The 12,454-nt window shown below is 43.7% G+C and overlaps 1 protein-coding gene across 4 annotated transcripts in view; it reads right to left on the reverse strand.

Annotated features, from left to right (window-relative positions):
- The window catches only part of LOC120928856 (FH2 domain-containing protein 1-like), an 82,213-nt gene that overhangs the window by 13,002 nt on the left and 56,757 nt on the right, over positions 1–12,454 (reverse strand). For all 4 annotated transcript variants that reach the window (XM_040339903.1, XM_040339902.1, XM_040339904.1 and 1 more), the window contains exons 2-5: positions 4,652–5,245; positions 3,861–3,922; positions 3,630–3,732; positions 3,459–3,544 (exon numbers count right to left, since the gene is read on the reverse strand). In XM_040339903.1, coding sequence (XP_040195837.1) covers positions 3,459–3,544; positions 3,630–3,732; positions 3,861–3,922; positions 4,652–5,152 — 752 coding nt within the window. In that variant the 5' untranslated portion in view covers positions 5,153–5,245. The remainder of the gene's footprint in view (positions 1–3,458; positions 3,545–3,629; positions 3,733–3,860; positions 3,923–4,651; positions 5,246–12,454) is intronic.

Consider the following 12,454-nt stretch of genomic DNA (forward strand, 5'->3'; position numbering starts at 1 on the left):
TTTTGATCAGTGTTGCCAACGTCTGTATTTTTACGGACAGTTTCGTAAAAACGGGCACTTTCCCCCCCCCCCCCCCCCCATTCGTAAATGTCCGTGGTTGCAGGAATGTGCCAGTAAAAATAGCCGAGATCGGTTCGGGTTGGAACTGTGCATGGAGATTGGAGGCAGGGGGTGATAGTGGCTGAAGTGGCACTGGAGGCAGGGGGAGATTGGAGGCACCGCAGAGTGTGTGGGGTGGAGACAGGGGTTGTTGGTGGCACCGCAGAGGGGGATGGAGGCAGGGGGCCTGGGGGAGATTGTGGCACCACAGAGGGGGGTGAAGGCAGGGGGTGTTGGTGGCAGAGGGGGATGGAGGCAGGGGGTGATGTGACCAAATAATTTGCCCTTATTATAATCAAACACAAAAATGATTTTTTTTTTACCTTAATATCTACCTTAAATCACATTGCTATTTGCCTAGCGTACTTGTTTGTATCCTAAATACTGAAATTTGCACCTACAGTTGTGTTCAAAATGATTCAACCCCCCAATGCTGTAAAGGGTTTTAGGGAATTTAGTGTACATTTGTAATTGTATTCAGAATGAAATCCTACAAGGACTTCTTAAAGAACCATATGCAACTAAAATGACATCAATTGGTTTTGTAATACAGTAGTAAATGTTTATTTTGTGAATTCTTCATTTACACAATTATTCAACCCCTTAAAGACTACCACTCTGAAGAACAGAGGTTCATTGAAGTGTTTTCAATCAGGTATTGAAAACACCTGTGGATGTCAGGGAGCAGCAATAAAGCCTATTAAGCACCAATCAGGCATCTTTAAAATGACTGTGATACTCAGCTCCTTCTAGACATTTACTGGTGTGGTTACAAACATGGTGAAGTCAAGAGAATGGTCCGGGAAGACAAGAGAAGAGGTGATTACTCTTCACAGGAAGGGCAATGGCTATAAGAAGACACCATAGGAAGCATCACTCGCAAATTCAAGCCAAAGGGCACTGTTGAAACGCTACCTGGTCATGGCAGAAAGAAGATGCTGACTTCGACCGATACCTGAAGCGTAGAGTGGAGAAAAGTCCCCTTGTGACTGCTGAGGAACTGACAAAAGATTTGTCAGATGTGTCAACTGAAGTTTCTGCTCAGACAATACGGCGCACACTGCGTAATGAAGGCCTCCATGCCAGAACTCCCAGGCGCACCCCCTTGCTGTCTCCAAAGAATAAGAAGTCGACTGCAGTATGCAAAAATCATGTGGACAAACCACAGAAGTTTTGGGATTGTGTTCTGTGGACTGATGAAACAAAATTAGAAGTGTTTGGGCCCATGGATCAACGCTATGTTTGGAGGAGGAAGAACAAGGCCTATGATGAAAAGAACACCTTGCCTACTGTGAAGCATGGCGGGGGGTCAATCACGCTTTGGGGCTGTTTTGCTTCTGCAGGTACAGGGAAGCTTCAGCGTGTGCAAGGTACCATGAATTCTCTTCAGTACCAGGAGATAGTGGATAACAATGTGATGAAGTCCGAGGCTTGGGAGACGTTGGACCTTTCAACAGGACAATGATCCCAAGCATACCTCCAAGTCCACTAGAGCAAGGTTGCAGATTAAAGGCTGGAACATTTTGGAGTGGCCATCGCAGTCACCAGACTTAAATCCGATTGACAACCTCTGGTGGGAATTAAAGAAAGCAGTTGCAGTGCGCAAGCCTAAGAATGTGACTGAACTGGAGGCTTTTGCCCATAACGAATGGGCGAAGATACCCGTAGATCGCTGCAAGACACTTGTGTCAAGCTATGCTTCAAGTTTAAAAGCTGTTCTAACTGTAAAAGGATGTTGTACTAAGTACTAAGATTAAATGTTAATTGGGGGTTGAATAAAACTGATAATGATGTGAGCACAGGAAAGACATTTGTGGTTATTTCATTATAAATGTTATGTTATATTTGTCTGACCTACACGTGCCTCTTTGATTTAATTGTAAGCAGGATGACAGGATGATCAAAATCAATGTCAAACTGGCCAAAACAATCAATTTCAGTGGGGGTTGAATAATTTTGAATACAACTGTAAACCTGTAATTTAGTAACTTTTGTGAAATGCCAGTAAAAACTTTGCTGCGCCAGTAAATTTCAATCTGGTAGGTTGTCAACACTGGTTTTGATATGGAATACCATCCAGTGCCCAAGAAACGTTGGAGCTAGGGTGACCACATTTCCAAACTACCATTCAGGGACACCCCCCCCCCCTTCCTAAAAATCAGCTTGTGCTGTAATGAATCACAGCACAGTGATTGGACACAAGTGACGGGATTTATGATTTCTCCAATCACAAGCAGGGGGGGGCGGGAATTGTGCTCCTCCAGGCATTCCCGGCAAGGGCAAGTACTGTCAGTGAGTAAAGCAGTTATGTGGCGGCCTTTTTTGGGGGCATCAGATTGGCCCAAGGGGGTAGCTGTGTCATTTTCATTCCGGGGAAAACTGTATTGTCCTGGAATGAAGGTACCCAGGACAAACCTGCAAAATGCGAGACTGTCCCGGGCAATCTGGACACGTGGTCACCCTAGTTGGAGCCTCATCTCCAACATTACCCCAGAGAGGAGTCGATTGGAATGATATACAGTAGGTCATTTACTGGGGTAGTAGCCTCAGGCATGGCCTGAAGTTCGTAGGCCACGCTGTGACTTGTGGTTTTTCAAACCGAAGCAAGCCCTTAACCAAGTGCCTTGGTGCATCGAGCCATCTGACTAAAATGTCGTTTTCAGTCTGGTTCCTTATGACTACCCAATAAGCATTATGAGTCCTTGCTAATTAAGCTCCCCCTTGAGACGAAGTCTTACAGATAGCTAGGAGTGTCCCCTAGTTCCCAAGATACAATCCTGCCCCGATGCTAGGATCAAGCAGCCGAAGCAATACAGGGAAAGTATTCATCCTGTCTGAAACACAAAGTACGTTTTGTTTTAGTAGATTGGATTAGGGTGACCACGTGTCCCGGATTGCCCCGCATTTTGCAGGGCTGTCCCGGGCACCTTCATTCCAGGACAATACAGTGTCCCGGAATGAAACAGCCGACACTAATGGCCCCAAAAAAGGCCACCACACCACTACTTTACTCACCGACAGTACTTGTCCTGGCCGGGAACGCCTGGAGGAGCACAATCCCCGCCCCCTGCTTGTTATTGGAGAAATCATAAATCCCGCCTCTTGTGTCCAATCACTGTGCTGTGATTCGTTACAGCACAAGCTGATTTTTGGGAAGGGAGGGTGTCCCTGAATGGTAGTTTGGAAATGTGGTCAACCTAGATTGGATATTTTATGGTTGCACCATCTTCCACCCAAGTCAGTGGCATTAAAATTGGAGATTCCACTTAAAATGTCTTTTGGTGATCCCCGATCCTTTTCCTTATTAGATTTGAAGGGGGTTGACAAGCTGCTGCAGTTGAAGTTAATAAATGTCTCACCTGGGAATCTCTACCAGCATCACCATGAACAGTTCAGGATCAGACAAGCGACTTCGGTCTCCTTTAAAGGCCCGCAGCCTCTTCATCTAAGTGGGATAAAGGAAATGGCTTATAGCCTTATATACAGATAGCCCAGCCACCCTCTACACATAGAACAGGCAAAAGGATTACCTCATCTTTCTCTGGAAGAAGTCTCTGCAGCTCCCCCAGTTTCTCAGCTCCAAAGTTTGATCCTACTCCTCGCCTAATATCTTCTACCATCACATGTATTGGCCTACAATAGAGAAAAAAAAAAAAGTTAAAATGCTTCGAAAAAAAAAAAAAAAAAAAAAAAAAAAAAAAAAAAAGGTAAATCAAAGGCCCAAAAGGCTTAACACAAGCTGTAAAAAAGGCAAAACTCACCTCTTGAACTGTTTCAAGAAAATCCCCAGGTTCATATTTCTCTTGGAATCCAGTAATGTCATCTGCAAAAGAAACCAATTAGAATGGACAAAGCCACCATCAATATTGGTCATATTTGATCATAAGTTGATCTTTGCAAGAAAGTATTGTAGTCCGTCACCCTGCCCAACCAGGCACACAGTTCTCATTCACCCTTAGGCCCCTTTTTACACTGGGGCGAGAGCTGCTAAAAATAGCGGCGCTATACCGTCGGATTTGCCGCGGAATTCGGCCGCTAGCGGTGCGGTAATAACCCCCGCTAGCGGCCGATAAAGGGTTAATACCGCCCGCAATGCGCCTCTGCAGAGGCGCATTGCGAGCGGTATTGCCGCGGTTTCCCATTGTTTTAAATGAGAAGGAGCGGTATACATGCCGCTCCTCTCACCGCTCCAAGTAGTGAGTGTACAGCTTGCATAACAGTGTAAATTTGCTGTCCCCTCAAAACAATTCAACACACAGCCATTATTAAGGTCTAAACCGGTGGCAACCCAAGTGAGTACAACCCCAAGTGAAAATTTCCAAATTGGGCCCAAGGTGACAATATTTTGTGTGGCTACCATTATTTTCCTGCACTGCCTTAACCCTCTTGGGCATGGAGTTCAGAGCTTCATAGGTTGCCACTGGAGTCACCCTCTAAATCTCACATGGGATTTCAAAGAGGTACGGTCAACTTCAAATCAAAAGAAATTTAAGAATTTTGATCAGCAAATAATTCTACAATTATGAACTTTTAACATTTCACCACATCTCACCTCTGGTTCGGTTTCCCCTTGGACCGGTCGTGCTTTGAAGCTTCGTTGCCCCCTCAGTTTGTGCGGCTCCTCCTTCTGCCCGAACAACTCCTCCATGTGTGTGACATCTATCTGTAGGCTTGTCCCCTGAGGGCCACAGGTCCAGAGGTTGCGCCCTCCCATCACTCGCTCCACAGGCAGAGCGTCCCAGTTGAAGTTGCGCAGTTTGGGTCTGCGTTGGTCTCCAAAACGTAGTGGGGCAGAAGGGGTATTGGAGGAAACCGACGTATTGTTGATGGACACAGGAATTAAGGAGCCTCGCACGGGCGGAGGGGGAGGTGGGGGTAACATAAATCTTACCGGAGGTGGTGGTGGAGGGGGATTGGAATCTTCGGCGGATGACGTAGGAGGCGGTGGCTGTGTGGGAAGTCCAACAGGTGGAAGTGGAGGTGGGCATGGAGGTATTGGAGGGGAAGGAGCATTCCTGGAGGTCACCATGTTTACAGGAGCCGTCTCATCCATCTGCCCCAGGGCAAACAAGAGAAGGGTAACTTGGAGGCAATTTCTATAAAAACAGGGTCAATCAGGGCATTTTCATGGTAACCAAAGATCAACCTGAGGAGGAAGAAGAGGAATTACAAGTCAGAAAACAAACCAATTGTATGTCCCTGTAGGAAAGAATGTACCCTGAACTCATGATCACCCCTGATACATGTGGATTTAGTGAAGGTCACAGGACATCTCAACCCAGCATCAGCATCAGTTCATAATTTAGGCTCCATTCACACCAAAGGTCCATAAAGGTCATTAAGGGCCATCGAACAGGCAGGGCAGCCATCAGGAATTATGGGGCCCCTTACACAGCTTCAGGCATGGGCCCCCTGGAGCAGAGAAGGGGGGGGGTGTCTGAAATTGAGAAGGGGGGCCCCCTTTACAAAAAAAAGAAGAAATAAAGAAAAAAAAAAAAAATTATATATATATATATATATATATATATATATATATATATATATATATATATATATATATATATATATATATACATATACATACACACATACAAATTATTTTATTATAAAAAGAAATTACAAAAAAGGGGGGTTGCCATCCGGGACCTCTGGGCCCTTTAATAATACAAAAAAATAAACCTCTGGGCTATATATATATATGTGTGTATATATATAATACATACATACATACATACATACATACATACATACATACATACATACATACATACATACATACATACATACATACATACATACATACATACATACATACATACATACATACATACATACATACATGAAAAAAAAACATATATATAAAAAAAAAAAAAAAAAAACATTTTATGGGTTGCCATCCGGGGCCCTGGGGATCTCCGGGCCCCCATACCCCTATATAAAAAAAAAAAAGGGGGGTTGTCATCCGGGGCCCTGGGGACCTCCGCACCTCTAAAAAAAAAAAAAAATTGTCCCTTTAATAAAAAATAAAATATATATATATAATTTTTTTTATAAAAAATAAATAAAAAAAGGGGAGTTGCCATCTGGGGCCCTGTGGGCCTCCGGACCCCTTACAGGTGTACTGCCTGTACCCCCTCTGATGGCGGCCCTGCGAACAGGGGCCCAGGTTGCAGATTTGCTGCTTTACAGCAGAGGGTAACGCATGTACTGGTCTATTGGACACCACTGGGGTGAGCCATCTGTAGAGAGGTACAAAAAGAATAAAAATAAAAAAAATATATATAAAAAAAGAAAGAGGCTCCAAAATTAAAGACTTATGCCCTGTACACACGGCCGGGAATCCCGTCAGGGAAAAAAAACGTTGGTTTTCCTGATGGGATCCCTGGAAAGCTTGCCTTGCGAAGCCGTGCATACAGACGGCCACTCAAAAGAACCGCCGTTCCTTTGAATGGCATGAATGCGGCGACGTCATCGACTACGACGAGCCGGCGCTCGTCACATCTTGCTACACCCCACACTAACCTTGTATGCTACCGCGCATGCGTCAAAGTCTTATCGAGCATGCGCGGGTTTACCTCGGACAGGTAAGCATACAGACGACTGGTTTTCTCGGCAGGAAACACTCTGCTTGGAATCCCGACAGGAAAATAGAGAGCAGGTTCTCCATTTTTCCCCGGGCAGTTTTCCTGTCGGGAAAATTGCTAGGCAGCATACACACAGCCGGGATTCCCAGCCAAATGCTCTCCTGGCAGTTTTTCTGCCGGGAAAACTGGTCGTGTGTATGAGGCTTTAGGGTCACCCTAGAGCACAATCTCAGAGGAAAAAAAAAAAAAATTATTATATTATATTATATAATATAGAGCATAGGACCACCAAGGTGACCATACTTGGAGACATTAGGAGTGGGAATCATTAAGAATACTTGACATTTTCTCATTATTAAAGAGGTCAGTTAATGTGTTCTTCACCATAGCAAACAGAACAGAGGGTCTCCTCCAAGCTCCAGCTATTACCCACTTAAAGCGGAGTTCCGGCCACAATTTCACTTTTTAAATATAAATACCCCTGTAATACACAAGCTTAATGTATTCTAGTAAAGTTAGTCTGTAAACTAAGGTCCGTTTTGTTAGGTTGTTACAGCATTTAGACACTTTATAAAATAGAAATTGACTGGGGCCATCTTAAGTGTGGGCATCATGAAGCCAGACTGTATGACTTCCTGGATTTCAGCCTTGCAGATCTCGCACATGCTCAGTGCTGCACAAGCAGTGTAATAGGTTTCAGATCAGGATTCAGCACCTGTACTGTCCAAGTCACATTATTCTCCGAGTATGGGGAGTGCACAGACTCCTGGAAAGTTACACCCACTGCATTCCCAGGAGTCTGTGCGGTGTAGGTTAGGAAGCATTAAGCACCTAGGTGCAGGAAGTGGGAAGATTAACTATTCTGCCTAGCAACAACACTTTGAAGGCATCTAAAAAAAAAAAAAAATTCTTAAAGGACTAATGACATTTTTTTTAAAACTACTGATGTAATGTTATATTTATGGGTGGAACTCCACTTTAACAGCTATATACAGATAAGACAGTTTTTGTTGTTAGAAGAACAAGCCCAGAATTTTTCAGTGCAGCAAGGCAATTTTGCATACCTCCCAACATTTTGAGATGTGAATGAGGGACACCTGCTAGCAAACGTATGTAGGCATAGGACACGCCTCCTGCCACACCCTCTTAAAAGGAGAATTGACCAAAAAAACAAAAGTTTATTAAAGTGCTTTTTTTTACCACTACGATTGGCTTTTAAAATTTACAAATTCAGCAATTTAGAAAATTGGGTGAAAAGTTCAGCACTGGGAAACTTTTTGAAAGATAAAAAGTGCATTTTATATACAACTATATAGTTCAGACCAAAATGAGGGACAAATGAGGGGGAAGAGGGACAGTCCCTCAAAATCACGGACAGTTGGGAGCCTTGATTTCACCATCTTTCTTTTGGTGTCAGTAAGGCTTGTCAGAAATGATTCATGCTGATAGAGGACAGAAGCAGCGAATTAAAGGGACACTTTGTGCTCTTAACCCAGGGCTCACGTCCTGCGGGAACGCGTGGGAACGGAGTTCCTGCACTTTTTTCACAGCAGGAACTCAGTTCCCTTTGCAGGACTAGAGCAGCCGAGCCAATCCTTCACTAAGCGGGTATGCCCAGATCGAGTCACTGTCAGGGGCAGGCGAACCTTAGTAATCCTTTATGTTACTGCCCGCTTCCTGTATATGGATTCATCGGGTAGTGTGCGGGTATTCCGTCACTTCCTCGATAACGCAATGTCTCCTGGGAGCTTTTGTCATTGTTCCCAGGAGACATTCCGGAGGTCTGCCGCGAGTTCTCGGGATTTAGAAAACTTGCTTATTTAAAAAAAAAAAAAAAACATGCGGCTCATTTTTTTTTTTGGTGGGGGAGTGGATCTTGGGTGGGTTCCCACACTTTTTCCCCAGGACTTGACCCCTGTGTCTTACCTACTTCAACACCAGGTTACCAGGCACTTACACCCCCTTCCTGCCCAAGCCAATTTTCAGCCTTCAGCAATGTTTAAATGTCAATTGTGTGGTCGTGCTACACTGTTCCCAAACAGAATTTTTATCATGTTGTTCCCACAATTTTTTTTTGTGTGGTATTTGATCACCTCTGTTTTTTTTTTTTTTTTATTTAGCAAAAGAGACCGAAAATTCAAAAAAAAAAAAAATAATATTAAAACGTTTTGTTTCGGTTATAACATTTTGTAAACAAGTACATTTTCTTCTTCACTGATAAGACACCAATGAGGTGGCACCGACGATGGGCACTAATAGCCGGCAGCGATGGGCACTGGTAGATGGCCTTGCCACCAGGTACTCGGCCACCTAGCGGCAAAAGAGAGAAGTGCACCAATTACAGAGTGAAATCAATTGATCCCCAACAATGGGCCAAGGTAGCTATACCTGGCAGGAAAATTTTGGAGCAACCCTGCCTTAAACACCAGGATGCTACAGACACAAGGCAGATCGATGTTCCATCAGTAGGGAAGGCAGGGATCGTGTGTTCCTGCAATGCAGGAAGATGAATCCAAACCTACTTCTAGTAAAAGCACCTCCCCCACACAATTTAGTAAAACAAAAACACTGGCACAGTTAACCCCTTTGATCACCCCTAATGTTTAACCCCTTCCCAGCCAGTGTCATTAGTACAGTGACTGTGCATATTTTTTTTAGCTCTGATCACTGTCTTAGTGCCACTGGTTCCCAAAAAAAGTGCAATTTAGTGTCAGATTTCTGCTGCAATATTGCAGTCCCGCTATAAGTCACTGATCGCCACCATTGCTAGTACAAATAACAAATAAAAACATCCCATAGTATGTAGTCGCTATAGCTTTTGCGTAAAACCAAATCAATATATACATTTTTTTTGTTGTTTTTTAACCAAAAATATGGAGCAAAATACATATTGGACTAAATCTAATGACACAATTTGATCGCTTACATATTTTTTTAGTGGATTTGTTTTATAGCAGAACGTAAAAAAAATAAAAAATAAATTGTTCCCCCCAAAATGGTTGCGCAAACATTTAAAACCACAGGAGGTGATCAAATACCACAAAAAGAAAGCCATTTGTGGGGGAAAAAGGAAATAAGTTTCATTTGGGTACAGCGTCGCACGACCGCACAATTGTCAGTTAACGCAGTGCGGTGTAGCAAAACATGACCTGATCTTATCTTAAATTGGGGGGGGGGGGGGGGGAGTGTGTAAATCTTTCAGAGGTCAAGTGGTTACTACATACGTGTAGGAGCAAAAGGATGGCATTTAATGCCCACACACAGGCCTCAATGGGAAGCCAATGTTTATGTGCAGAGAGCGCGATCACTGCACGCTCCCAGCACAGAGGCCAAGCTGTCAGAGACAAAGGTCGTTGGCTGGCAGGACCGGCTCTTAATCAGATGATCACTGTGACAGCCAATCACAGTGGTCAATCTGACCCTCCCTGCCACCTTCTGCACAGGCATTTATCATTAACATATACTTATGTGATAAGTTACAACTCCCCTATATATACTGCAGACACGATACAGGAGATGGTCAGAGACTGCAGACATAGTACAGGAGATGGTCAGAGACTGCAGACATAGTACAGGAGATGGTCAGAGACTGCAGACACGATACAGGAGATGGTCAGAGACTGCAGACACGATACAGGAGATGGTCAGAGACTGCAGACACGATACAGGAGATGGTCAGAGACTGCAGACACGATACAGGAGATGGTCAGAGACTGCAGACATAGTACAGGAGATGGTCAGAGACTGCAGACACGATACAGGAGATGGTCAGAGACTGCAGACATAGTACAGGAGATGGTCAGAGACACATCAGTTCTGGACGGACTCACACCTATGCTCAGAATAGTAGTTCTGGATGGACACAAACAAGGAGAGAAGGAGGGAGGGGAGAACTCTGCCACTTCGGCACCTCCTCCTCTGCAGGCACCTGGGTGCAAAGCACCATGTGCACCCTGCCTAGGATCGGCCCTGGCTGGACTGCACCTATGAGGAGCAGGGTTGTCACCGTAGGACAATGTACTCGATTATGTTTACCAGAGAGCTTGTTGGCTTTCTGGCAGGATCAACATATATTTTCTGTACTAATTAATCAAATATAAAAAGCATTTTCAATGGTTTGTATAGCAGACCAAAAGAAAGAAAAATGAGAGGTTCATGGTGAGGGCTTACAAAAGGGGCTCATTCACACCATAGGCGATTTTATGCACAGAACGCAGATTACATAAGAGAACAAATGTTTCCTATGTGCCCCATTCATGCTACAACACTGTATGGGCTTGCAGAAAAATAGCAGGCGGCAAGTGTTCCTTAAAGCGGAGTTCCGGCCACAATTTCATTTTTTAAATATAAATACCCCTGTAATACACAAGCTTAATGTATTCTAGTAAAGTTAGTCTGTAAACTAAGGTCCGTTTTGTTAGGTTGTTACAGCATTTAGACACTTTATAAAATAGAAATTGACTGGGGCCATCTTAAGTGTGGGCATCATGAAGCCAGACTGTATGACTTCCTGGATTTCAGCCTTGCAAATCTCGCACATGCTCAGTGCTGCACAAGCAGTGTCAGATCAGGTTTCAGCACCTGTGCTGTCCAAGTCACATGATTCTTTGAGACTGGGGAATGCACAGACTCCTGGAAAGTTACACCCACTACATTCCCAGGAGTCTGTGCGGTGTAGGTTAGGAAGCATTAAGCACTTAGGTGCAGGAAGTGGGAAGATTAACTATTCTGCCTAGCAACAACACTTTGAAGGCATCTAAAAAAAAAAAGGTTTTCGTAAAGGACTAATGACATTTTTTTTTTAAAACTACTGATGTAATGTTATATTTATGGGTGGAACTCCACTTTAAGGACCAAAACACACTTTTCCTCCATGATGCACTGCCATAATACACGTCCCATACGTTATTGAATGACACACTAAGGCAAACATGTTGTGGTGCCAAAAACAGTGCATGTCCTATTCCAAAATAAATAAATAATAAAAAAAAATTATAAAAAAAAAAAAAAAAGGTTTCAAATTTCGCTACATAAAGTGGTTGTAAACCCTAACAGACCACTTTTACCTACAGGTAAGCCTAGATTAAGGCTTACCTGTAAGTGCTAGGAATCTCTCCTAAACCTACACGGCTTTGCATACTAGCTCATTATGCCTTAGTCTTGCAGGTGTTTGGGTGTACACCCACTTTAATGCTTGCGTTACAAATCAAAACACATGCGTCCGGGTTTCTTATAATAATAATGCCTGTACCATAGGTGTGCGCAGCCTGTTGCATTAGGGTGTGCACCCCAAAGCTCAAACATACTTTCATGTGTATATACAGTATACTGATGGTGGACGGTGTCAGTAGGGCAAAGGACAATGTCAGTATTTTTTTTTTTTTTTTTAGGAGCCCCATTAGGGAGCTTTGGTGAAATATTGGGGGTATATTCCAGTGTGTTACTGCACGTTTAATGCAGCATATTTCTGTGCATTAGTGAACGTTTAAAGTAGTATATTTTGGTGTGTTATGTGCCGTTTAATGCTGTATTTTTCTGTGCGTTAGTGCCAGTTTAATGTAGTATTTTTCGGTACAATGTGCACCACACAGGGTGATTAGGGTGTGCCCAGGCACACGCCTATGGCCTGTACCCATAATTTTACTGTATGGTGATGTCAATGGCAGGGCATTAATGCTAGATTTCCACTATTGTGACCCCCAGCGCACTGTAAATTTACAGTGCAACGTTTTTTATGCAAAGTCATGCAATCTGTGAGAACCATGCAAGAA

The sequence above is a fragment of the Rana temporaria genome, chromosome 2 (assembly GCF_905171775.1).
Source record: "Rana temporaria chromosome 2, aRanTem1.1, whole genome shotgun sequence".
Classification (NCBI taxonomy): Eukaryota; Metazoa; Chordata; class Amphibia; order Anura; family Ranidae; genus Rana; species Rana temporaria.